The following is a 27,493-nucleotide window of genomic DNA, read 5'->3' on the forward strand; positions in this document are numbered from 1 at the left end:
ATAATTAGAAAATGTACTTTATATCATATTTTACAAATAGAAGACTAATGTGGAGATCTTCAACATATTTTCCTCAATGCCACTGTAGACCTCTATTTTTATCACAGGCAATAATGAATGAATGGGTGATAAGAAAGACAAAACATGAAACAAAAAGAATTCATATAAAAATACACAATTAAGGTCAAGTACCTCCTCGCAGCACGAGAGAATGATTAGACATTTCCATACCTGAAACACGTCTGCTCTGTCCTTTAATAAACTGATCTCCATCTGCTCATGCCCTTGGAAATTTTTCAGCAGTACAACCTGCTGTGCTCAAGCCCCACATAACTTTGTATTTCCCTGTTCATAATTAACTAATTATGCTCTAATCAATAGTGTAGATCCTGATTTTACAATGTAAATCAGATAAATGAGATAATAGCTGGGGGGTCAATCTCATTTTACTTACAAAGCCCAGCATGAACATCCAATTTCATTATATCTTATGTACCTGAACAGCAGTGAATCTTATCAGCAGGCCTGCAGAAAGTCTTAGAGTGAGCACTGGGAGAAAGAGGCCTATGTTTTTACAAAGAAAGTATTTGCAAACCACGTCCACCTCAGAAATATTTTTAATCACAATCCTTATGTAAATTTACAAAGTGCTGACTCAAACAAGTAGGAAAAAAACCTATCTCCATATGCATGCAACCCTAAAGCTGAGTCTCTTAAACAAGTTTCGATTGTCAAAAATAATCTTAGAAAATAAAAAAAATTTTTTTTGAACATTACATTCCACTCTGCTGTAGAAAGTCCTTCTACAACTCCTTGAACAGATTTTGGTGAAATATTCATAAAATATTCCCATACTGTGAATCAAGTAAAACAGTGGTAAGTTTTGTCGAATAAGAAACATTGTTTAAAAACAGTGGTCTCATTAAGTGATAAGATGTATAAACAAGGAAATAGGATAATGATAATAAATGATTATTATTTATTTTATGCCATAAATCTTTAATGCCATAAATGTAAAATCAGATAAACATCAAGAAATACATGAATAATGATGGTATATAAGTGCTACATAAATACCATCTCTAAACTTAAGATGGATAAAGGGTAAGGCTAACCTTTTCATGTTCAAACATAACCCTAATTTCCAATCTTTTTTTTAGCAAAGGAATTAGTGAATTATGGACAAAGGCAATGTTTTTTGACTAATTTCTATTATGTAAAATAGTGCTGTCCCCATAATAGTAAAAATTAAAAATTAAAAACTTAAAAAGTAAAAAAAGAAATTGTTCAAATGAATTTATAAAAATAAAGACACTGTATGTGTTTTAGATGTAACTCCTACAAACTTATCTAGAAACAATTATTTTTGAAAATGTAAGGGCTCTTTTAAGGACATTAACTCCATCTTCAATCAATCAACGTCAACCACAACACAATGATTCTTTTAAAAACTATTATATACAAATGGTTCTCAAAGTGGTGGTCCTTGGCCAGCAATATCACTAAGGAACTTGTTAAAAATGCAAATTTTCAAGCCTCATCCCAGACCTACTGAATCAGAAACTGTAGGGAGACAGGAGGAGGGGGTAAGGTGGGGAAGAGGACAATAAGGAGGTGAAATAGCACAACAATCTGTGTTTTAACAAATCCTTCCTATGATTCTGATGCACTATGAAGTTTGAGAACCACCACTAGATAATACTATGTCATTCTTCCTATATTTCTGAGTCATTTAATTACCTTCCTGATATTTTAGTGTTTTCCTTTCCCTACCTTGTTAGAAATAGCCATCATTTACCTGTCCTGCAGATTTTACACATCTGTGAAATACGCATCAGTTAGTGCATATTTTCTTAAGTACACATTAATAACTCCTTTAAATAGCAATTGGACCGATTATGGAAGAGAGTTAATTTTATACTGTGGAAATATGAGAGCACTTAAGAGATTATTAGGAGAAAATGTTTTATTCTACTTCCTTTAAAAGTTCTCTACTCTGAATACCTGTTTGCAGGACCAATGATCTTATGAATTATGAGATTTGTATTTGTGATGTGTGACAAAGATTTTAGGGTTAGCACCAAATATGGAATAGCATATCTACCACTGAAGGCTGTAAGATAGAGAATGATGATAATGTAGTATTCTAATTAGAACCAAGGTGGAAAGGATTTTGATTAATAGTGACACCAAAACCACAGGCTTAATGATTTTTCACAAAATCTAAAATAAAATGACCACTAGTAATTTCTCACCATATATCAAAGGAGGGCCAGGAGTATTAGCATATTCTTTTAAGGAAATGGCAATCTGTCATTTTTTTATAATCAGTTGCAATTAAGCAATAGTAATAATTATCAACTTTCTCTTAAGCTTATGTAGAGATAATGAATCCTTCCTTATTCCAGAAAAAAAAAAAATGCCTACTGGTTTTGCTACAGTCTATTAATATTTTTCCTCCAATGTTAAAAGATCTTTTGATAAGTTAATAATGTCAGTTTATACATATTTCATATACATATTACTTTTATTAAACATCTTATCCAATAATATGGTTCCTTACTGTAACTATAGATTACTAGCATACAGCAACTTTAAACTTACACTTGCTTTTGATTATCTAGAACATTGCCTACTCTATTCCTAAAGTTTAAACTATTTTCAATTGCCACTATACCTGAAAGATGTCCAAACCACATTTATAAATCAGGAAATTCCAAGAGACATGTTAACAATTACATGTAAATGTACATTTCAATTTCAGCCATGAGTCTCTTCTAAATCAGTTCAACATGGAGTGATGGAATATTCAACATATTTCTGTCGTTGATTTAAAACTGGATCATTAAAACTTGAAGATCAAATTTTAATTCTGTAAATCTCTGGAAAAATATAGATGTTGATGAAGATCTTTCAGCTGGCAGGTTGTATAGTCATTAAGCATTGTATCTCCCTCCTTATTTCATAACCTCATATTTAAGGTCAGGAAAAATAAAATTATATTGAACACAGAAAGTTCATATTAAATTAATAAAGACTGAATAAATTTGGGTATTACTTAAAAATATCTAGAGATCAACACAAATATTTTACTAATGAGCTTAAAATCTGAAGTTGTAAAAGTTTCATGCTAATAACATTAGTGCTTTCACACTAGGACTAATGAGCCAAAACTAGAATGGCATATGCTTTACAAGTCTTTCACTTTTGATGAATATTATAAATAGAGAGAACCTTTAATATAAGAGTCTATAGTTGTTTCCCAAAGTAACATTTCACATATGAATATATGTTTTAAATTGGATGAAATAGAATAGCAGACTAATGGAATGCATTGTCTTTCTTGTTTGTTACTGGTATTGTTCAACAACAACAGTGAGTAGCACATTGCATTTAAGTCCCACAGGCTTCCATAACTCTTCAGAAAGTCCAAACACTGTATATCATCATTTGCCAAAGAAGCAAGAGGGAAAGACATTACTTAATAGGACAATTCTGACAAGACATTATCTACTATTTTTCAACAATGCACATATCAAATGTTTCTGATTAGTGCAAGGAAAAAAAAAAGTATAAGAAAAAAATAGGAAAAAATCCACACAGGTAAATTAACTGCCTTGTCAGTCCAAGCAACAAACCAATCAATTACATTCTATCCAAACCTGACAAGCAAAGGCAACTTTTTGCAGTGATAAGCTTATGGGAAGGACAAGATAGCTGTTCTCCTTTACTTTATGTACTCTATTGAGAGTGTTATCCACATTTTAAAAATCACACTTATAAAAGAGGTTTCCAGGATTGCCTCCGAGGATGAGCTGTGGCAGAGTTGGGTCTCATGAAGGGTATCTACACAGTAAAGTGATAAGAAAAGAACATTAACATTTAAAGATCATAGCAGCTCTGTACTATGTCTTATGAAACATACTAACAATACCACAGTAGATTCAAATAACATATGATTTGGTCCAAAGAGATAGATACCCTAAACCTAAATGCCATGATCTTGTATAAGTTCTTACTGGTTAAAATGGAATCATTTTATCCTTTGAAACATCGAGTTGCCTCCTCTTGTATTATTAGTATTGTTGTTATTAGTTTTAGTTGTCAAAATAAATCTATCTCACTAAAACAAAAAGAAAATATAAAAATATTGGAGGGTTTATATTTACATAAGCAAACATGTATTTGATCAATAAATGTTTCAAAAAATAGCAGTTTGCTCTTTTTTCTTCAGCTATGGCAATTTAACAATGTTTGAGAAACTATGCTGAAGGCATACACTGAATGCAACTGTGCTGAAAACAAGCACACCTAATCACCATGTTACAGGGCTGGTTCTGCTCAACTATACAGTCTGAGGGGGGACATTTTCAAATGATTCTTATCCCCTGTGCCTACACTGCCTTCCTTTGTTAAGGACTATACTAGAAATGTTTGGCTACAATTGTGAGAAGTATATCCCGAACTAGCTATTTTAGTGGACTGTGCAACAGCAATGGCAGAGACTATACCTCACTGTGAAGGCCTGATAGATTATGAATGTACTAATTTTTAGCCAAATTTTCAAAACTCATTCACTTGCATTTATTTCTAAAAACTATTTTCTGGTATTTCTTGTATTTATTTCACTAACAACATGTATTCATTTGCTACCTTCATGCCTTTATTTTCAGAGGAGAAATGTTAGGTGCTCAGTGACTAGAAGAACTTTTTTTTTTTTTTTTTACTGTGGTAAACATAGAAATTTATTTATTTCCTTCAGATAGTTATACCTATGTAGATGACGTGAAATTGTCAAAGTAGTCACAGATCATAGAGAAACTTCATTTTAATATTTAACTACTAGAAAGATGTGTTTAATGCTTCTAAGTTCCACTGAGAAAAAGAAAGTGAAAAGTGGCACAATCACAGACAAATACAGCACTACTGAGAAGAGCGACCACACCAAGCTGAATAATTTCCAAAGAAAGCAAAAACAAAACTGTACAAGAAAAAAAAGAATATAATGTGAAACATAGTTTTCAGAGAAATGCACTTATCGACATATGAGAAATAAACAGAAAGAGCTGAATTTCCCTTGTCAAATAACAAGGACATAGGGAAAGCTGAATTCCCTTGTGTCAAACAGTCATATATGCTAACTTTTCTCAGTGCTTCAGTCTCTAAGAGCTTTAAGCACAATCTGAATGTGATATTCTGAGAAGTGCTTTGACTACAACTTAAGAACTACTACATAAGCATAATGCAAGAGGAAGCAACCACACCATTTACCACAGAAGTATAATTAAATCTTAATTACATGCACAAATGCTGGAGACTAGCAGACAACCCAAAAGATCTGTATTTAACTTTAAAAGGAATTTGAACATAGAAACATTAGATATCATGGAAATCTGCTTTAAACCCCAATTAAATCTAAGTTGAACTCCCAACTTTGAAAAAAACTAAAAAGCTATTGCTAATATTCCTCTATCCTAAAATTTCAGTTAATATTCCAAATCTCCCTTAAAGCCAGAATAAGAAGTGTGACTTGTTTTGGCTACTATCTTCCTAGGACAAAAGACTCTGTGGTCTTTTACATCAGAGATCAAGTTGTGGCTTTGCATTTATTCCATATGTATCTAGTAAGCTTACTTACAAATTACTGTAGAGAAAAGGAATTAAGTATTTTCAAAGGGCTTCCCTGATGCATGCACCAGTAGTCTGTATCTTGTATAGTTGGAATTGCCTGCCAAGAAGCATTTACTTCTTCTGACCCAACAAAGTCAAATATGCTAACGCAGTGTAGTCGAGAGGCTGTATACCTAAGAGCATAGGCCACATAGTCAAGACTATCTAGACTCAAACCCTAATTCCTCCACTTTCTAGTTGTTTGATCTTGGACAAGTAATTCTTCTCAGTTCCCTCACCCATAAAATAAGGATAAAATCTGTATCTATTTCCTGGGATTATATGAGATAAAATATGTAAATCACTAGCACACTGGCCCATAAAAAGCACTCAGTAAATCTCAGCAACTAATATGCAGAGCAGATTTATCAAACAGTATAAGTATTTACTGGAAGGGAAAAATTTATATTTTAATACATAATTTATATAGTATCAATATATAACTGGAATAATTTCTATTTCATGATGCTTAGTATCTCTGTACTTTAGATACCTAATTTACAAAATGGAGATGTGCATACCTCATAGGACTGTTGTTAAGAACTAAATGAGATGATACATTTAGAGGGAAAAGAAGAGAGTCTGGGACATAGTAAACATCTAACATTAGCATTATTTAAATTCCCAGTCCATAAATACTTTAAAATGACATTTTTCTAGGGTTCAATTACAAATGTTAATGAGATTCTTATACATTATTACCTGGATATAAAAATCTATCAACTACAAAATTTATATCCAGTGTTATTTTCAAATTCATTTCACCTCTAATTTCATTAACATTTTGTTTATTTCATATGTCCAAAACTATGCAAAACCAATACAAATCAAACCTCTGTTATAGAAGGAACAGATGAAAAGGGATGTTTGATTAAAAAAAGAAAAACCAGAAAATACAGTTGGTTTCTAATACTAGGACTTGGATTATGCTTGTTTTGTATGACTCCAAAGACTGAAATTATTAAAAAGAGACATTTCAATCACTTGGGGAGAGAAACTGCCAACAGTCAGACCTGCCTCAAGAGGAAATGGGTTACTTACACACTCCTATCCCCGACAGAAGCTGTCTCCCTGTCTCTTAGTAGTGATACTGGGCAGATGATTCAAGTATCGGATGGGGGGATTACAGGCTTCGAAATCCTTTTCAGGACTGTACAGTGTTTGTTTTGGAATCTCTTCAAGTTACAAATGTTACAAAATTTGAGAAAAAAATAAGATTGATGCCTTTATTTTACAGATGAGAAAATGACTTTAGAGGTAATTTAATTCAAGGTCATTCATCTAGCCAAAAGCAGAACTGTGGCTAGAGTTTCAGTCTTTCCAAACAATTGAATGTATAATAGACAATCCCTTCTGTAAACTTAAAATATTAACACATTGCAATGGAAAATAAGTAAAAAATTTCAAAAACAAATTTTACTGAAAAAATAGATGAGTGAACGAGAAATATTTCACTGCTATATATGCTCGAAATTACAATGTTTACTACTCTAACACTGCTTACTCCAGAAATACCACACTTCACTATGTAATTAATATATACCATGTTCAGGCTTTTGTTTTCTTTAAATACAAATTACTTGTTTATAATGTATTTAATTTAAAAGGAAAAATAAAATTTAAAAATTCAAACACTGATAACATGTAACAAATATTTATGGAATCATACAAAATTACTTAAAGGTTAAATGCTTTAATTAATATAGATTTACAAGTCAAAGAATGTCATATTAAATATTGAATGTGTAAGGCAAATTAGCTATCCTACATCTAACAAAATTCATTAAATCAACTTAGTTATAAAAGAAAAAATATATTGAGTAAACATTTTCTTTTTAATGTAATTGTATCAGAATATCACCCTAATAAGAAAAATTCAGTGGCACCTGGGTTACCTTCATTATCCAAATATGAATATTATGAAAATTATAAAGACTGAAATTGTCAAATTGGATAAAACAGCAAGTTCCAACTATATGCTATTTACTAGAAGTACAATCCATTTTAAATATAGTCTGTATATCTGCATGTATCAATGGAGATATATATATCATAACTAATTATAAAGCTATTTTAGGCATAAAGATATAGATAGTTAAAAGAAAAAAAAGAGTAAAAGATATACCATGCAAATAGCAATGAAAAGCTTACTGGAATACTTACAGTAACATCAGACAAAGTACGCTTCAGAATAAGAATGTTACCAGAGTTTAAAAGGGACATTACATTGATAAAGGGGTCAATTTACTAAGAAGAAATAATGTATAAAGCAAATACTAATAAAACTGAAAGGTGATATATACAAATCTACAATTATAGTCAGAGACTTTAATACTTAGTAATTAATAGTACGAGTAGATAGAAAATGAATATGTATAAAAACACCTGAGCAATGTATCAACCTATTTTTATAGGACATTCAAGAAGTGATGAATATCCATTCTTTTCCATCGCACAAAGAACAAGACAGACCATATTCTGGGCCATAAAATAAACCTCAATGAATTTAAAAGAACTGAAATCATACAAAAATATGTTTTTTAGAATACTATTTTGGCCAAGAGAACAGTGTTTCCTCCCTAAAGGCTCTAAAAGTCAATGATCTGGTTCAATTAGGAGAGAATGGGACTCCTGGTCTTATGAGGTCCCTACATAAACACAGCTCCAGTATAAAGACTTATTTAAGAAAGCCAACTCATTTGGGTGGGATCAGTAAATATGTGAGCATATGCAAAAAAGGCAGGGGGTGTTTAAACTCTGAGGTACCATGCCTATGTTGTTCACCTCTGATTTTTTTTTTTTTTTTTTTTGGTGAGAAAGAGAGAGGCAGGAGGTGGGGATAAAGGGAGAGTGAGAGAGAGAATCTCAAGCAGACTCCATATCCAGCACGGAGCCTGATGCAGGGCTTGATCTCACAACCCTGAGATCATGACCTGAGCTGAAATCAAGAGTCGGATGCTTAATGGACTGAGCCACTCAGGCACCCCTGTTCACTTCTGAATTTCTGGAACTAAGTCCAGCACCTGGCACAAAGGGGCACAGAGTAATTATTTGCTGAATGAATGCTTTTCTAGAATCTTCCCCAAACAACTGGAACTTAGTGCAATGAAAAGGCAAATCTAAGGGCTAGAGAGAGAACTGGCACAGGTACTATTAGGGAGCTAGTACCTTTGAAGCTTTATAAAACCACAGATGTCCAAATTCCACCTCACAGTTTAGAATTTACTGATTCAGAATCTCCCAAGAGTGGGATTTTTCTTTTTGTTTGTTTTTGGTAATTCTTTCCAAAGGTGATTTGCATCCCTAACAAGCTTAGAACCACAATCTTAGGGCTTCAGCTAAAAGGATTTCTGGAATAAAACAGTGGTTCTCAAAGTATGCCCAAACCATCAGAATCAACATTAACTGAGAACTTGTTATAAATACAAATTTTGGGGCACCACCCTAGGATGCCTAAAACAAAATTCTGTGGCTTAATAATCCTGTCAGGTGGTTTGAATGTACCCTAAAGATTAAGAACTTCCACTTAAAGTAGAGCACATACAGCTAGTATGAAGGAAATACAAAGAGTCACGGGAAGGAAGTTAAATTAATAATAATAATAATAATAATAAAAGAGGGTAGGAGACAAATTATAAATATTTCACAACTTTACTTAAGGTGAGCCAGCTGACACTCAACTACTCAAAGATAAGTTGTGTTTACATGGAGATATTTTGGTCACTAAAACAAATCTTTTAAAAACCCCACAGAGTACCACACTACCTCATCTTGAGGATTTCCTACTTGGCAATTAAATTTCTCTGGACTCAGCCTGTGACCCAACTAAACCAAGGACACCTATATCCAATTATTTCCATTCTTTCCCCACCTCCCCACCACCCCTTTTTCTTCAGTTCCTCCATTCTTATAGAACATGATTTCCTACTAGCCCTCCAGTATCCATTCAGAGACAGAGTCATTTACTCAAAAGTAAAGGCAGTAAAGTTAGGATTGGATACTTGAGTTGTATAGAACAAATCTATAAAAGTTACCAAATCTATTTCCAGAATTTGATTTTTCTCTATTATTTATAATCCCATAACTTTAAATGCATTCTGGAAATTTCTAGTTAACACTCCCAAAGAGGAAACTCACAATCCCCTATAATATCATTTATTGTATTTGTATCCAACAATTAAATATGGCCACTCATCTTTCTGTTACTATCACCATCCTTTTCAATTAATTATCTTAAAGTCAGTTGGGTTAGTCCGTCAGTTGGGTTAGTCAGTCATCTATTTAAGAATATTTCCATGATCCTCTAAATTCTTATGTCTCTTATATATCCTCCATAATAACAATTTGATGGATGAATATATGAATGGATTTTAATATCCTCAATAAATAGGAGACAGATTAGAAAATAAATCTGAAACTAAACACAGGAATCTTATTCAAAAGAATAAAAAAATAGATTTCATAATTTATTTACAAATGAAAGCTTCAAAAGAACAGTCAAATCTTTGGGCAGTGTGCTCAATGCTCTAAATAAAACTCAACTTTCCTTTTAAAAAAGATCTACATTTACAGGCCATATCACAACAAGGTCCTTGATATAACTAGGCAATTTTTCAATTCCTTAATAAATGACATAAATGAGTACCTGACAAGAGAAATTTGGGTCTGGAAGATCTCAGTCACTTAAAAGGAAAGTTACTGACTGATGTAATTTCACTTGGATGTGACTGAATCCCATTGATTTAGTCTTTCCTAGGCCTATCTTCCTTGTGCAGCTGTCTGTGTCTATCTGATTTACTGAGCAATTACAGGGAACATCTAACAGTTTCTTTCAAAGCAGAACTCCTCCTTCACTTGCTATTATTTGGAAAGAACATACTTAACAAGTTACTTTTATGTAGTTCAATCTATCAATTCTCAAGTGCTCCAACGGTTGCCTATTTATGAACTTAGGATCACACTTAGGATCCTTGGTTTCATTTATTATCTTTATACTAAAAAATCACATATACACACAGAATGCATGAACTAAAATTTTACACTAAGTCACATTATGCAGTCACATTTTTAATAGTATATTCACAAGGTAACACTCCACCATTCTACTCTGTTCTTTTTACCCTAATACTTCCCTCAAACTTAGGCTTAAATATTTTAGGAATACATACATACATACATAAAGTACCTCATTAAAAAAAAAAAGTTTCCAGAATTCTGAAATTTTACCTTTTAAAGAAACCATGGAGTATTCAGATAAGGTTCAAAGAACCCCATAAAGAATTAAACAACTGATATAGTACCTATGAAAAGGAAGCTGAAGAAACTAGGTAATTCGCTGCTTTTTTTTTTTTTTTCTCTAAATTTCTTCCTCTCTCTTTCACCAAAGAAAATAAGGGTACAACAAAACAAAACAAATCAAAACAAACAAACAAACAAACAAAAAAAAAAAACCAACTTTGGTTAAAAAGCAGTGTAACTCTTTTCTAGGACAGAATTATATATAATAACCAACGTGGGAAAATGAAAGAGGTATTGTTTTGGAGAGAGATAATAAATTCTGGAATTGATAGGTTAATTTTCAAAAATGAATGCATTCAAGGGAATCAAGATCACAAGAACCTTTTAAAAAAATATGCAGGGTTTTAAAGAGAAAAATCCAAATTTAACAGTAAATAAATCTTTTGAAAATTTTGATAAGTCATTTATTTCACTTACTTGTATTTTTGTTTCTAATTCTAGTTCTACTAACTAATAAAGTTAGTGTAAATCAAAACTGAAGTTGATAAAAATAACAATCAAGATGAAGACAATTTAATGTGAAATGTCATTCTTTAGAGTAGTACAAGTTAAGTAATAAAGTACGAAGAAAGCAATGCTATATACATACATATTTATATATTATATATTTATATATATGTAATAAGAGTTATTTTTCTTATTTATCAACATAAAAAAAGAGGCTTAGTGAAATTGGAAAACATACCTGCAGATAACATGACTAATGGCAATAAATCACACATTGTTACCAAAAATTTTTTTTTTCAAAGATTTTTTATTTATTTATTCGACAGAGATAGAGACAGCCAGCGAGAGAGGGAACACAAGTAGGGGGAGTGGGAGAGGAAGAAGCAGGCTCATAGCGGAGGAGCCTGATGTGGGGCTCGATCCCAGAACGCCGGGATCACGCCCTGAGCCGAAGGCAGACGCTTAACTGCTGTGCCACCCAGGCGCCCCTGTTACCAAAAATTTTTTTGCAAGAATGTAAGAGAGCCAAACGTCAGAACAAAGTGGTCTAGGAAATTTATTAAGTGAAATTAATTAAGTGAACTATTTTATTTAGGGGATATACTACTATTTAAATTTAATTTAAAAAGATGTGACTGATGATTAAAACTCAAGAAATGTATCAAGAATTGGTTACCAATTATACTGAAGTGTTCAGATTAACTGAATAAAATGTTACAGAAAGTAGCTGTTGTCATAGAAGGAAAACCTAGAAACCCAATGACACACAGTGACATGACACTGCAAAAGATTTACTAGTTCAAGTATTTAAACAATGAAGAGACTTATACAGTTAATACAGAAGGAGGAGTATTCTCCAAAATGACAGTCAAAACACTAGAATAAAAGTGTTAAAAAGCACACACAATTCATTAAAAAAAGAAATTGTTGACAGGGCATGCAAAGATACAACTGTGCTGTAACAGACTCTAAGAAGAGTAGAATTATTTTAGGAACTTAATAACACAGAACCTATAGAAACAATATGACAATGAACACGGAAGTCAAGAGGTCTGGGTTCTAAGCGTAACCCACACTAACCAAGTGTCTTTTATAAACCATCCATTCAAAAAAAAATTACTGAAAGATTATAGCATGCCAAGTTTTATCCTAGCTCTTGAGATATAAAGATAAATAAAACTCATTAAGTTCACAGTATGATAAGGGGTCAATTGAACAAAAGTGTAAGACTCCAAGAGGTATTCAGGACAGGGTGACAACTATTATCACAGAAGCCTGCATAAGCTGCTAATGTAGTAAGAGACAATCTTTGGATGAGAAGTAGAAGAGAGAAGGTTAAGTAAAAGATTAACAAAAAAGATTAACAAAAAATTAAAGCAAGTGTTAAAGGGTAAGTTGGAATTTATCAGGCAGAGAATATGTGGAATAAAATTTGAGGCAGAAGGAAAGTACAGAGGAATTTTTTACAAGAGTATGTCAGAAAAGCCACATTGGTATGACTGGAGTAAAGGTCACTTGTGGGTAAGTGACAGGGGTCTAGACAGTTTCCTGCAGTCCTCTGAAAGTACTTAAGCAAATCAATAACATAAATATGTGATACAGAAAGAGAGCTGTGGATGCATTAACTGAAGGAAAAGGAAGCTATAAAGAGGGAGAAATTTTAGAAAGTTATCTGCAAATGTCCACATATGACAAGAGAAAGGCCAAAACTGAAGCAGTAGAAGTGAAGATGCAAAATGAAGGCACAGACACAGAAGGTACAGATTTGCTATGGAGATGTGTGTGACTGGCTATACCAGTCAGAAACTAAGTAGACAGAGTCTGGCTAGAATTAAAAAATTTGAGTATTCCAAATTAAAAATAGAAAATACCAGATGATCCAGTAATCCCACTACTGGATATTTACCCAAAGAAAATGAAAACACTAATTCAAAAAGATATATGGACTCCTGTATCTATTGCAGCATTGTTTACAGTGGAATAATATATGAAATACACTTAATTTATAAAAGATATTTTTTAAATGCCAGCAAATAAAAAATATTGTGGTACTTTCATCAGTTGTTAGTGTTTGGCATTTGACAATTTGTAAATTATACATGTTAGGAAATAGGCTATTGTGTGTATACATGTGCATGTATGTGTGTGGCCAATAAAAAATTGCCTTCTAAAGTTGATTAACAATGACAATCTTATAAAGTTAAATTTTATACTGAAGGAAGTAAGCAGTATTCTACCAAAAGTTAAAACTTATAAAATTATGTCCTACAAATAATTCTGGGTGATTTATAATCTTTATGTTAGTTTAAAGATACATGTTTTGTTTTATTTTATTTCATTTTTTCTTTTTCCCTCCATTCAGCTTCTGGAAATCATCATTTCCCCAAATTATTCTTAGCTGATTTTCATCTTACATATTTAAAATGCTTACCTGATACCAGAAAAGAGTGCTAGAGTTAACACACATATACTAATGAAGCTACAAACATAAAGGGTACTGGGAGTTAAATAGCTGCTAGATACAATTCATGTCAGCAAAAGCCACTGAAAGAAGTAACTGCAGAGGTAAATACTCCTTAGAAGCCAATCACTGCAGTGAAGTAAAAGAATATGGTACTATATCAAAGTACCTATATCAACAAAACAAACAAACCTGAAAAACAAAACAAAAAACACAATGCTTTGTATTGCCATGGAATTACTCCAGAAATCGATTTTAGAAGTTCTCAATCTGTTAATAAAATTCTTTAAGATTAGATATTTTGTTCTGAGGTTTATAACATATGGATACGTAACACACATGGTAAATATAACGTAAATAATAAAAACGTAAAAAAAAAGATTAGAGTAAAATAGAGACCCAGTTACTGTTACAAAACAAATTATATAGCTTTATTTCCTCTCTTCTGACCAAACTAGATTAAGATATAGTCAGACCTAATTTACCTGACTCTATATTACCCAAGCAGTTGAAATCAGCAAAAACTAATGGTAACACATATTTTCAGATTAAAGATACTTCAGATTTCAATGATATAGGTACTATCTTTAGACATACAATAGGAATATTAAGGGTAATAAAATTCATCTAAGAATTTTAAAATATACTTTACTCATAGAACAATATAGCCATGAAAAAAAATTTACTGAATTACTACACAAATTATATTAAAATAAATGATGACAAAAACTGCCATCCCAATCTAAACAAGGCTTCAGTGTTTTGCATATAAAAATAACTAAGCCAAGTTCCCACTACTATCTTATGACTGTCACTCTTAAAATATTAAGAGTCACTTAATTAAAATCGATAGATTCTTATTCTCTTCAGATGTGTAAAGGGTACACTATGTGATCAGCACTGAACTTGGGATTGGGACTATTAAAACTAATTTGCTTTAATTTTTTAGATACAGTATTTACACACTAAGAATCATGGACTGACCAAGACATATAGACTAAATATAAACAAGGGAGAAACCCTCATTCCAGAGAAAAAGGGGAGGTCATATTAGGTAAGAGGATATAACATAAAGTAAAAGGGAGATGGCATGAAAGTAACAGGAAAGTTTTATTAAGGAGAAATAGCCTGCAATGGTTTGAACAGATATCACCTGGAGCTGTGAATAACTAGAAATGAAGATAAAAATTAAACTAAGGTCAGGTTTGGAGGACCTTATAAGCCGTGGTATAAACCTGATTTACCTTGCAAGAAACAGGAAGTTGCTGGACAAATTCAAGTACAACATGAACAAATCCATTCAGACAACTGGATAGACTACAGACATTCAAACTAATGAAGGTGCTTGTTACTACAACAGACTAGGAGAGAGTTGATGAAGGTATATAATCACTATATGTTTACATTGATTTAATCCTCATAAGCAATTCTATGAGACAGAAATAGTTGTTATTCACAGTTCACAAATGAGGGAACTAAAGCACAGAGATTATAAAACCAAATCAAAGTCACAACTCATAAGCCCTGGGGGGAAGATTTGAACCCAAATTACTTGGTTCCAAAATTCAAACATTTTAACCATGTTGCTATTGAGAACTAGAAAAAAACACTGTATAATAAAAACCAAAAGTTTTAAGAAGGCTGGTCACTAATGTTATATGCTGAAATGAGACCAAATGCAATGAGTACTTAAAAATTAAAAAGACCATTAAATTTAGCATTTCAAGTTCACCAGTGCCTTTTTCAACATAATTTTTGCCTTATATCAATCACCAAACATATATTCAACTTAAGATACCAAACACTTTATATAAAAGGTTAGAACACTAACATGTAGCTTCAACATGCTTTAAAATTTAATTTTAATAAATAAAATTTAGTAAATGAAATTTATTAGATTACATTTATTTTAATTTAGAATAGAGTCTGAAAGCTAACAAATTATGTTTTTGTTAGCTTTGTTAGCCAAATTACATTTGGCTGATGCCAAAATGTAAACTAAAAAATTATTCTTAAATAGCATACTATTTCAGCAGATCTTTAAAAATATTTGAAGCAAAACTTCACACAGGTAATCTACAAGGCAAAGACAAATAATATGTGGTGCCTGCCTAAGTAATGTATGATATATTAGCTGGCCATTTCGTAACAGCATGTCAGATTAGTTTTTTTCAGACAAATATTACAACATAAATAATTAAAATTTTGATTTGGCAAAAAGTACCATTAGCAAACAAAGCACATACATACACACACACACACACACACACAAAACCTGAAAGAAAGTTATCTGCAACTTATACAAAGACATGTGATAAATTCATTTTAAAAAAGGAAAACGCCTAATAGATAAAGAGACACAGGAAACAGAAAGACAACATATGTATGAGAAAACCCAGAGGGCTAATGGCTATTCAATATGTGGTCAATTCCCAGTCTTGTAGTCACAATATACAATCAATTGCCAATTTCTATCCACTGGATTGTTAAAAATCCATGTGATGATATTCTCACATATTTGTGTCTATTGGGTAATGAAATAATTGTATCTATTAAAATGTAAAGTACACACTCATTATATGTATATATACTTAATAAACATATTCTTTGGTCAAGCACTCTAAATAGAAATCAAACAGAAAAAAATCTATCAATAGAGAAATATTACAATAAATCATGGCACACCCACATTATAATTTGTAGCTTTTTAAAAACTGGTTTAGTTCTATTTTTATTGAAAAACGTCTTTTATGTGTTCTCAAGTTAAAAAAAAAAAGCAGGTGTCAGAGTAAAGCCTACTATAACTGTAAAAAGCAGAGAGAGATTAGAGGGAGGGAGGGAGGAAGAAGGTCAGCCAATGGGCCCCGAATATTTCTTTTGTACTTAGAAGAAAGAAGTATGGATGATTATACAGGAAACTGAACATATTCCATCAAAGGAGTGGGGTTTAGAGTAAGTAAGGAGAAAATAACATTCCTCTATACATTTGTTATTTATATGGCTACAAACAACATATATTGCTTTGGCACTTAAAAAATCCATTAAGTTAATAAATGTGTTCTAATCCAGTATGCCATTAATTACTCTTAAAATAAAAATCTATCTGTATATGCCAAAGCAGTTGTTTTACTATTGGTTTTATTTATTTTTCCCAAGATAGATAGATAGATAGATAGATATACTCATTTTCTTCATGAACATTTTGTAGTTTGTTTTATAATTGTTATTTTAACTAAATTTTTAGCAAACAGTAATAGTTGGAAAATAGTGTCATATAAAATGGCCCTGTATATCTCATTTATGTAATGTTAGAGTCCAAAAAAACAACCACACATTGTGCTTTTTCAGGTCAAATAATTCACCAGGTAAAACAATTCTCCACAGATCTCTGCTTGAATCTACCTATTGCCATAAAAGAACTTCCCACCTTCCGGCTATGGTCACAGAGCCTTTCTTCTCTTATGGAATGCCTTTCTTCCCTACTTGCTTAAACCTACCCAACCTTTTACAGCCCCATCGCTTTTACTGGACCACTCATTTCTGGCAATCATCTCACTGGGTAATCCTATACTATTATGAAAAATTCTTGGGAAAACAGATTCTTCCTCTAAAACAAATTTCTGTGGCTTTCTGATCATGATAGTGTAACAGGGTGAGGAGGAGGAGAGAGGAAGAGAGATGGGGGGGAGAGGAGGGAAGGAAAGGAGGAAAGGGAGGAAGGGAGGAAAAGAAAGGCCTTCAGTCACTTTTAGTTAAAAGCATGGGGATATATATACATACTGCATATTGTTCTGATTCTTTTGATCTTGATAACTGCTGTTAAGCAAAAAATTAAATAAAATAAGATAAAATGAAGATAAAGAATTGTTGAACTCAATGTAAACTCTACAATTTTGAGACATTTGGAAGAAAAAAGAGAGTTAACGTTTGTTAGGAAACTAAATCTAATCTATACTGACAGAGCTGAAAGAGAGCAATGAAGTCTATTGGAAGAGTTACCCAGTTGGGTAAAAGGGAACAATGGACAGCATACTGACTGAGAAATTTTACATTAAATTTACATTCCTTTAACTGATACTGTACCTTTTATGACTATTCCTATAATCCTGGGGGTAGGGAGAATCAAGGTAATGCTTAAACACTATTTGATGCATTTTTAAAAAAAATATGAGATACTAAGAAATGTGCATGTACCAAATAAATTCACAAGTCTTTCATTTTTGTTTTTTACAATAATTGTGTGACTGGGCCCATATCCAAGTACTCCATATCAATACTAAAACCGAAAATCCAATGCTGCGGAAGTCTTATAAACTATTTTGGGAAGTTAATTTCTCTTTCTTAAAATGTTTTCACAGATGCAAATAAGCTTTATACTAGTTTTATGTGGGACAACTTCATAACTTAAGTCCCACTAGAAATGTATCCTCTCAAAGTTAAAAAAAAAATTGCTATTCATTCATTCGTTCGTTCATTCATTCATTTATTTATTTTAGAGCGAGAGTGCGAGCTGGGGCGGGGGGGGGGGCAGGCAGAAGGGGAGGGAGACAGAATCTCAAGCAGGCTCCACACCAGTGCAGAGCCAAGGTGGAGCTGGACTAGACCAACTGTGAGATCATGAACCCAGCAGAGACCAAGAGTCAGATGCTTAACCAACTGAACCGCCCAGGCTCCCAAGTAGGAACTGATGTTTTAGACCACTGCATCTATTCATACTTTGTTTCCTTGTATAAGCAGCTCTAGTAATATACATGAAAAGTGATAATAAAAAGGACACTTTCTGGTTTACATGTATAAGTGAGACATATGCATTTACTAAACAAAGATTTCCTGATTTATTGACAGGCCATTTAAGATCAAAAAGAACGGAAGTGCACAATGGAGAAACGGATTAACTTAAAGAATAAATAAGTCATCCTTTTGCAGATATAATAGAACTAAATGATTTGTATATCACGGTTTATATACAAAGTAAATGGGGAAAAGCCATGCTCCTAAAATATTTTTTTTTTATTTATTTTGAAAAGAGACTTCTACAATAGAATTGAGTGCTTGGTCACCCTTCCCCTACATTTCTAACCCAACTTTGGTTTCTTTTTTAATGAAAAAAGGAGTCAGCAAAACAAAATGCCACCATTAAATCATTTTGCAACATTTTGTGTCAAAAATGTAATGGGAAATGCACACATCAACGGAAAAGGTTACTATTCTTCCAGAACATCTTTTCACTTGGCTCATGGCTCATCCTTCTACACAACTGTGCAGGGACTACTGATGGTTTTCTCCCTCGGTTTAATGTGGCATTTGAAGGATTATGGCATTTTCAGGAAAGCACACTGCAGTGATTTTAGTGGTTATCTGGCTGAAAAGTGATACAGAGATTTAGAATAACTGTGCTGTTTATGTGCAATGGTGAAAGTCGGCTACCAAGTCATCTCACATTGTCAACTTAATTCTTGATTGTGTATTTTCTTAATTATACCTGAGGCAGCCTAGAAAGGGACACCAGAATTAGAGGAAACTCCTAAATAGGAGCTTTCTGTATAAAGGTATACTATATTTAGCTTTAAATCCTATTAAGTGCACTTGTAGTAGGAAGAGCTAATTCAGAAATTGATCATCTTAAGTCATTCCAGTTGAGGATAAGCATAATTGCTCCTTGAAACTGTTTCACAGAAAGGATTAAAATGAATTAAGAATTCTAAAAAATCTTAAAATGAAAAGAAACTATATATCATACATGTAAAATGATTAGGAGATATAAAGGAAGAGTAAATATGAGACCTGTTATAAGTACTTACTTAGATAACATTGTCATTTTTATGTACAAACATACTTCAGCCTATTTAAAAGCTCAATCTATTTTTTGTTTTAGAGAATTAAGAACAAAAAATGTTTCAGATTAAAAGAAAACATTTTCTACCATAAACCATTCCTCACAAACCTACATCTCAATTAGTAAAAAAATGTAAAGTGACTACCTTATAACGAACTCACATTATTTTGGTAGGCTATGATCTATAAAATGTATAACCCAATTCAAAATTAGAAAATATTATGGGCCAATAATACAAATAAAATAGTACTGTTGGTGAAAGTTTTATATGGTACATGTTTCACAACTCCATACCTAAATATTTCAGAATTTCCTCTTCATTGCTACACTATTACAAAATCATAGAATGAAAATTAAAGGGGATTTTCAAATCGATCTAATAATATGCTGCTCATTTTATGAATAACTAGTTCCCATAGAAGTTATCTTTATTCCTCATGGTGACACAGCCTCTTGTTGGGAAAGTCTTACCTAAAATTCCAACTTCTCAATTTTAGCTCTGTGCCCTCCCTACCATTTTTCGTGGCTGATTACTTAATTAAGTTTTCAAGTGAGACCCACTTTTTGAGCCTATTAAATATTAAATGCACTATCGCTGCAAAAAAAAAAAGAGAGATTTCTTCCTTTAATAAACAAAAATTATCATTCTAATTTTCCTTATTAACAGTCTTCCTATATATGTCAACAATATTAACTGGAATATTAAAGTTTTACTAATGACGCATACTGTATCTAGAGAATGTGTGAATACAATGAAATGAGGGAATGTGAGGTTTGATAGCTTTTCTTCTCTGTCCTTAATCATAAAACAGAAACATAAAATCATTTCTGTTCAGATACCACAGTGTTAACTAAAATACACATGCACGGCATGCACAGGCATGCCCACACACACTTTAATACCTGAGCAAAATTTCCCTAGGATTATGTAATTCTGAGTTTATGTATTTCTGAGATTTAAGTCTAAGTTTCATATAAGCTGATGGAAGAATCAAATTCTCAATTAGTGAACAAATTAACATTTATTTTATGAAGATTCTAAAATCGTAATGTCTTATTTGCTAAACTTACTAAATTTCAAAGGACAGCAATCTCTATTATCTAGTATTGTTCCACTCACATGACCCCTCCTCTTCAAACAAATAAACAACCCTCAGACCACAATCAAGAGGATGACTATAGGTGACATATATCTGTTCTACAAATATAATTCACAAAATGCAAATATACTATGCTTGTGATTTTTTTTCTTTTTCTCTTTTTTTTTTTTTTTTTGCCCAACTAGTGGTTAATACAAATACACCTCTCTAAAATTTCTCATCACTGTGCTGGCATATTCAGAAATTTCTTTAATCTACGATTAGGACAATGATATATGCTGTTCTTATGACAAGACAGAGGGACTTCAAAAGCATTTAGTAAATAACATGGTAGAAGAATAAAGATTATAGCACTGAAGTCTCAGAGAATATCATGAAAACTATAAAATAAACACAACATCAGATCGTCTTGAAAGGCCTGTTACCATTTAGCCTGCAACAACACATTTATCAAAGGCACATTTTATCCAACCAGGGAGCTGAAATGTAAATTATACTGAGACTATATAGGGTTCACAGCACAGACTCTAGAGCCAGACTGCCACCAAGTATCAGCTCCACTACTGTCAAAGCTATGCAACTTTTGGGAACTTATTCAGGTTCTTTATGGCTTAGTTTCCTCATCAATTCAATGGAGATAGTAATATTCCTTAGCTCATAGGATCAGGATTAAGTGATTAAATATATATGGTACCTTATACATATTACTTAAGTGTTTTATTACAGTTGTTTTTGTTGTTTGCATATATAGAGCATTTACAATTCCCTAACAATTGAGCCAATCCCTATACCTGCATCTATCTCATTTAATCCTCCAACAACCTAAGGGGTAGGTATTAGTGATTATTGCCATTTTACAGATAAAGAAACTAAGCCACAGGAAAGATAAGGGAAGAGTTAATAATAACAGAAACAGGGTCAAACCCAGCTTAGTGGCCACAAATCCTCAAACAAATCATTTGTTACACAACACTGTCCCCCAAAATGTAGAAAAATAATGAAATTTAATAAAATTTAGGCTCTTCACATAAATCTAGCAGGCTTCTTTTTAAAATATCCAATGTTAAAATCAAGTTGAAGGACTAAAATGGGGTAGTTTTTTCACATTTCAAGACTTCATTTTAGTACACTTTTAATTAGAAGTTCCTTTCTTAGGGGCGCCTGTGTGGCGGTGTTGTTAAGCGTCTGCCTTTGGCTCAGGGCGTGATCCCGGCGTTATGGGATCGAGCCCCACATCAGGCTCCTCGGCTAGGAGCCTGCTTCTTCCTCTCCCACTCCCCCTGCTTGTGTTCCCTCTCTCGCTGTCTCTATCTCTGTCAAATAAATAAATAAATAATCTTAAAAAAAAAAAAAAGACGTTCCTTTCTTAAAAAAATATTCAATCACATTTGTTAAAGATGGTAAGGTATACTTCATTTAGGACCATCACAATAGATATTGGGACCACTGCAATGGGATTTTGGAATGGAAGAGAAGATGCAGCTCAACTCTGAATACAGCATGGGCAAGTGGGAATTTATGGCCAAGGAAAAGGGTGGGAGTCAGTGGATGAAAAATTACTAAGAGGCAACATCAAAGATTAAGGGGAGATTCTAGCTAAACCAACCAAACAGGATTGTTGCTAAAGCTAGCTCAGGTGATCAGACATCCCCTGGGGGAAGGTGGAGGATGAGGAACCTGATCAGATATCTCGGATGATCAGATATCAAGGGTGGGGGAGGTTGACTGAACTGATTTAGCATGATTAACAATCTAATCTTACACCTAAAGAAGCCAGAAAAAGAAAAAAAAAAAAAAGCCCAAAACCAGTAGAAGGAAGGAAATAATAAAGATTAGAGTAGAAATAAATGAAATAGAGACTAAAAAACACCAGTATAACAGATCAATGAAACCAGAAGCTGGTTCTTTGAAAAGATAACAAAATTATTAATCTCTTTTTTTTTAAGATTTTATTTATTTATTTGACAGAGAGAGAGACAGCCAGTGAGAGGGAACACAAGCAGGGAGAGTAGGAGAGGAAGAAGCAGGCTCCCAGAGGAGCCTGATGTGGGGCTCAATCCCAGGACCCCGGGTTCACGCCCCGAGCCAAAGGCAGACGCTTAATGACTAAGCCACCCAGGCGCCCCCAAAATTGTAAATCTTTAGCCAGACTCATTAAAAAAAAAAAAAAAAAAAAAAAGGCAAGAGGAAAGACTCAAAAAAAAAAAAAAAAAAAAAAGGCAAGAGGAAAGACTCAAAAAAATAAAATCAGAAATGAAGGAAAAGTAACAACCAACACCACAGAAATACAAGGGATTATAGGAGAATATTATAAAAAATTATATGCCTACAAATTCAATAACCTAAAAGAAATGGATAAATTCCAAAACTGAATCAGGAAGAAATAGAAAATTTGAACAGACTGATTACTAGCAATGAAATTGAATAGGTAATTAAAAAACTCCCAGCAAGCAAAAGTCCAGGACCAGATGGCTTCACAGGTGAATTTAGCAAAATTTAAAGAAGAGGTAATACCTATTCTCAAACTATTCCAAAAAAACAGAAGAGGAAGGAAAGCTTCCAGATTCATTCTGGGAGGCCAGCAATACCTGATACTAAAACCAGATAAAGACAACAACAAAGAATGAAAACTACAGGCCAATATCTCTGATAAACATAGATATAAAAATCCTCAACAAAATATTACCAAACTGAATCCAACAGTACATTAAAAAAATCAATCACCAGAAAAAAGTGGGTTTTACCTCAGGGATAAAAGGGTGGTTCAATATTTGCAAATCAATGTGATACATCACATTAACAAGACAAAGGATAAAAACCATATGATCATCTCAACAGATAGAGAAAAGGCATTTCACAAAGTACAACATCCATTCTTGATAAAAGCTCTCAACAAAGTAGGTTTAGATGGAACATACCTCAGAATAATAAAGGCCATAATATGAAAAACCCACAGCTAACATCATAGTCAATGGTGAAAAAGTGCAGGAACAAGAATGTCCCCTCTTGCCACTTCAACGTAGTCCTAGCCACAGCAATCAAACAAGTAAAAGAAATAAAAGGCCAAATTGGTAAATAAGAAGTAAAACTTTCACTATTTGCAGATGATATGATACTATATACAGAACACCCTAAAGACTCCACCAAAAAATTACTATAACTAATAAATGATTTCAGTAAAGTCACAGGATACAAAATATATCAGTTGCATTTCTCTACAATATTTATCAGTTGCATTTCTTTACATGAATAATGAAGTAACAGAAAGAGAAATCAAGAAAACAATCCCATTTACAATTGACCAAAAATAATAAAATACGTAGGAACAAACTTAACCAAGGAGGTGTACTCTGAAAACTGTAAAACACTGATGAAAAAAATTGAAGACAACACAAGCAAATGAAAAGATATCCCATGCCAATGGATTAGAAGAACCAATATTATTAAAAATGTCCATAAGCAATCTATAGATTTAATGCAATCACTATCAAAATACCAACAACATTTTTCACAGAACTAGAACAAACAATCCTAAAATTTATATGGACCCACAAAAGACCCCAAAGAGCCAAAGCAATCCTGAGAAAGAAAAACAAAGCTCGAGGATAACAATTCCAGAGTACAATTTATTACAAAGGTGTAGTAATCAAAACAGTATGGTACTGGCACAAAGACACCTAGATCAACGGAACAAATTAGAGAGTCTAGATATAAACCCCAGCATAAATGGTCAAACTACAAGAAGAAGTAAAGATATACAATGGAGAAAAGACAGCCATTTCAAAAAATGGTGCTGGGAAAACAGGACAACTTCATGCAAAAAACAAAAACAAAAAACAAGAAACAAAACAAAAACAATGGTCCATTTCCTTACACTATGCACAAAAATAAACTCAAAGCGGATTAAAGGCCTAAATGTGACACGTGAAACCATAAAACTCCTAGAAGAAAACATAGGCAGTAATTTCTTTCACATCAGTGTTAGCAAACATTTTTCTAGATATGTCTCCTCAGGCAAGAGAAACAAAAACAAAATTAACCATTGAGACTACACCAAAATAAAAAGCTTTTGTACAGTGATGGAAACCATCAACAAAAGCAAAACACAAACTATGGGATAGGAGAAGATATCTGCAAATCATATATCTGATAAGGGGCTAATATCTAAAATATATAAAGAACTTATACAATTTAACACCAAAGAACCAAATAATCCCATTAAAAATTGGGAGAAGGACCACTTTTTTTTTTTTTTTTTAAAGATTATTTATTTATTTATTTGACAGAGATAGAGACAGCCAGCGAGAGAGGGAACACAAGCAGGGGGAGTGGGAGAGGAAGAAGCAGGCTCATAGCGGAGGAGCCTGATGTGGGGCTCGATCCCATAACGCTGGGATCACGCCCTGAGCCGAAGGCAGACGCTTAACCGCTGTGCCACCCAGGCGCCCCGAAGGACCACTTTTCTAAAGAAGACATAAAAACGGCCAATAGACAAATGAAAAGATGCTCAACATCACACATCATCAGGGAAATGCAAATCAAAACAATACTGAAATATCATCTCACACCAGTCAAAACAGCTAAAATAAAAAAGACAAGAAATAATAAGTGCTGGCAAGGATGTGGAGAAAAAGCAACCCTCATGCACTATTGGTGGGAAAGCAAATTGGTGCACACACTGTTGAAAAGAGTATGGAGGTTCCACAAAAAATTAAAAACAGAATTACCGTATGATCCAGTAATTCCACTACTGGGTACTTACCCAAATAAAACAAAAACACTAATTTGAAAAGATATATGCACCCCTACATTTACTGCAGCATTATTAACAACAGACAAGATATAGAAGCAAGCCAAGTAAATAAGTTGTCATCAACAGATGAATGGATAAAGATGTGGTGCATGTTGCGTGTGTATGAATATGAATGAATGAATATGAATATTACTCAGCCATAAAAAGGAATGAGATCCTGCCATTCTGAACAACATGGATGGACCTAGAGGGTACTGTGCTAAGTGAAGTAAGTCAGTCAGAGAAAGACAAATACCATATGATTTCACTCATACCTGAAATTTAAAAACAAATGATAAAATTTAAAAAAAGAGAAAACAAAAAACCAGACTCTTAAATATAGAGAACAAAATGGTGGTTGCCAGAGGGGAAGTAGGTGGGGGGTAAGTGAAATAGATAAAAAGGATTAACAGTACACTTACCATGATGAGCACTGAGTAATTTACAGAATTGTTAAATCATTAGATTGCATACCTGAAACTAATATAATAACACTATATGTTAATTATACTTCAGTAAAAAAAAAAAAAAAAAAAAAAAAAAAGTGGGGCACCTAGGAGGCTCAGTCAGTTGCATGTCCGACTCTTAGTTTTGGCTCAGGTCGTGATCTTGGGATCATGAGATTGGGCCCCACCTCGGTCTCCATGCTCGGCGGAGGTTTTCTTGGGATTCTCTCCCTCTCTCTCTGCGCCTCCCCCCTGCTCACAGTCTCTCTCTCAAATAAATAAGTGAATTTAAAAAACAAAAACAAAAACAAAAAAAAAAACAGGAGCTAAAAACAACATGGCATTAAAAGAGTAATAACATTAAGATATCTTGGAGGCCAGAAATGCAGGGCAATACATGGAACTGAGCAAAAAATGAGATTAACTGAGAGGTAAAAACTATTTGTCTGAAAGAAACATTACAAATAAAAATGTACAAAAATAAAAACTGTGAAAAATAAATAAAAAAAAAACGATCTGACTTAGCAGGATTCTTCCTAAAACTGTATTTTACAAAGAAGTACACAGATGAGCTTATTAGGAGGAAGTTCAGGAGCCTGACTAAAGTTTGGATCAGAAAAAGAATCTTTGTTGCCTTTAGTACGTTAAAAAATTTTTTTCTGAATAAAAATTGGTAACCAGAAACACATATAATAGTAATACGAAGATGAGAAAAAAAGAGGCCAGGGAAGAATAGGCTATGAGGAACCACTGACAAGATAACATTTACAGAGGCTGGCTAAAGCGGGAGGTAGGTTTGACAGTAAACACTTGATAGCACCTTTTGAGGCACTAAAAATGGATTGTAGTGATGGCAAACCACTTTACAAATTTATTAAAAATCATTACACTCTACACTTATAATGGCTGAATCTTATGGTATGAACACTGGATCTCAATATATTCATTTTTTAAAAAGGAAAAAAGATCAAGGCGCCTGGGTGGTTCAGTCGGTTGAACTTCCAACTCCTGATTTAGGCTCAGGTCATGATCTCAGGGTCATGGGATTGAGCCCCGCATCAGGGTCTGCACTAGGCAGGGAGTCACTTTAGAGTCTCCCTCTCCATCTCCTTCTGCCCCTTGACCCTGTACTCTCTCCAAAATAAATAAATCTTAAAAAAAAAAAAGAAGTATTTGCTATTTAACAATGGAAGAAGGTGTTGTTAATGAATTTATTTTCCATTCTTCAGCTGAGAGACACAGCAACAAGAAGACGGCTTCCACTCTAAGAGATTTTTTTTTTTTTTTTTTTTACTTAAGAAAAATAATCACATTCTACATAGTTACAGAGTAGCCTAGAAAGAGATGCTACTGACAATATGTGTTTCCAGGAGCACTTGTGAGGGAATGTAAACAAATAGCTGGCATGGGCTTGGGAACTTGGAGTATCACATAATCTGTGAA

The 27,493-nt window shown here is 33.1% G+C and overlaps 1 protein-coding gene across 10 annotated transcripts in view; it reads right to left on the reverse strand.

Annotated features, from left to right (window-relative positions):
- The window catches only part of PHF14 (PHD finger protein 14), a 228,355-nt gene that overhangs the window by 81,426 nt on the left and 119,436 nt on the right, over positions 1-27,493 (reverse strand). Inside the window, exon 18 of one of the 10 annotated variants that reach the window (XM_008686335.2) lies at positions 3,328-3,846. The exons of the other annotated variants lie outside the window; for them this stretch is intronic. Within the exon in view, the coding sequence (XP_008684557.1) occupies positions 3,834-3,846 (13 nt within the window). The 3' untranslated portion in view covers positions 3,328-3,833. Of the gene's footprint in view, positions 1-3,327; positions 3,847-27,493 lie in introns of those variants that run through there. 10 annotated transcript variants of the gene reach the window in all.

This window comes from Ursus maritimus, unplaced genomic scaffold, assembly GCF_017311325.1.
Source record: "Ursus maritimus isolate PB19 unplaced genomic scaffold, ASM1731132v1 scaffold_3, whole genome shotgun sequence".
NCBI lineage: Eukaryota > Metazoa > Chordata > Mammalia > Carnivora > Ursidae > Ursus > Ursus maritimus.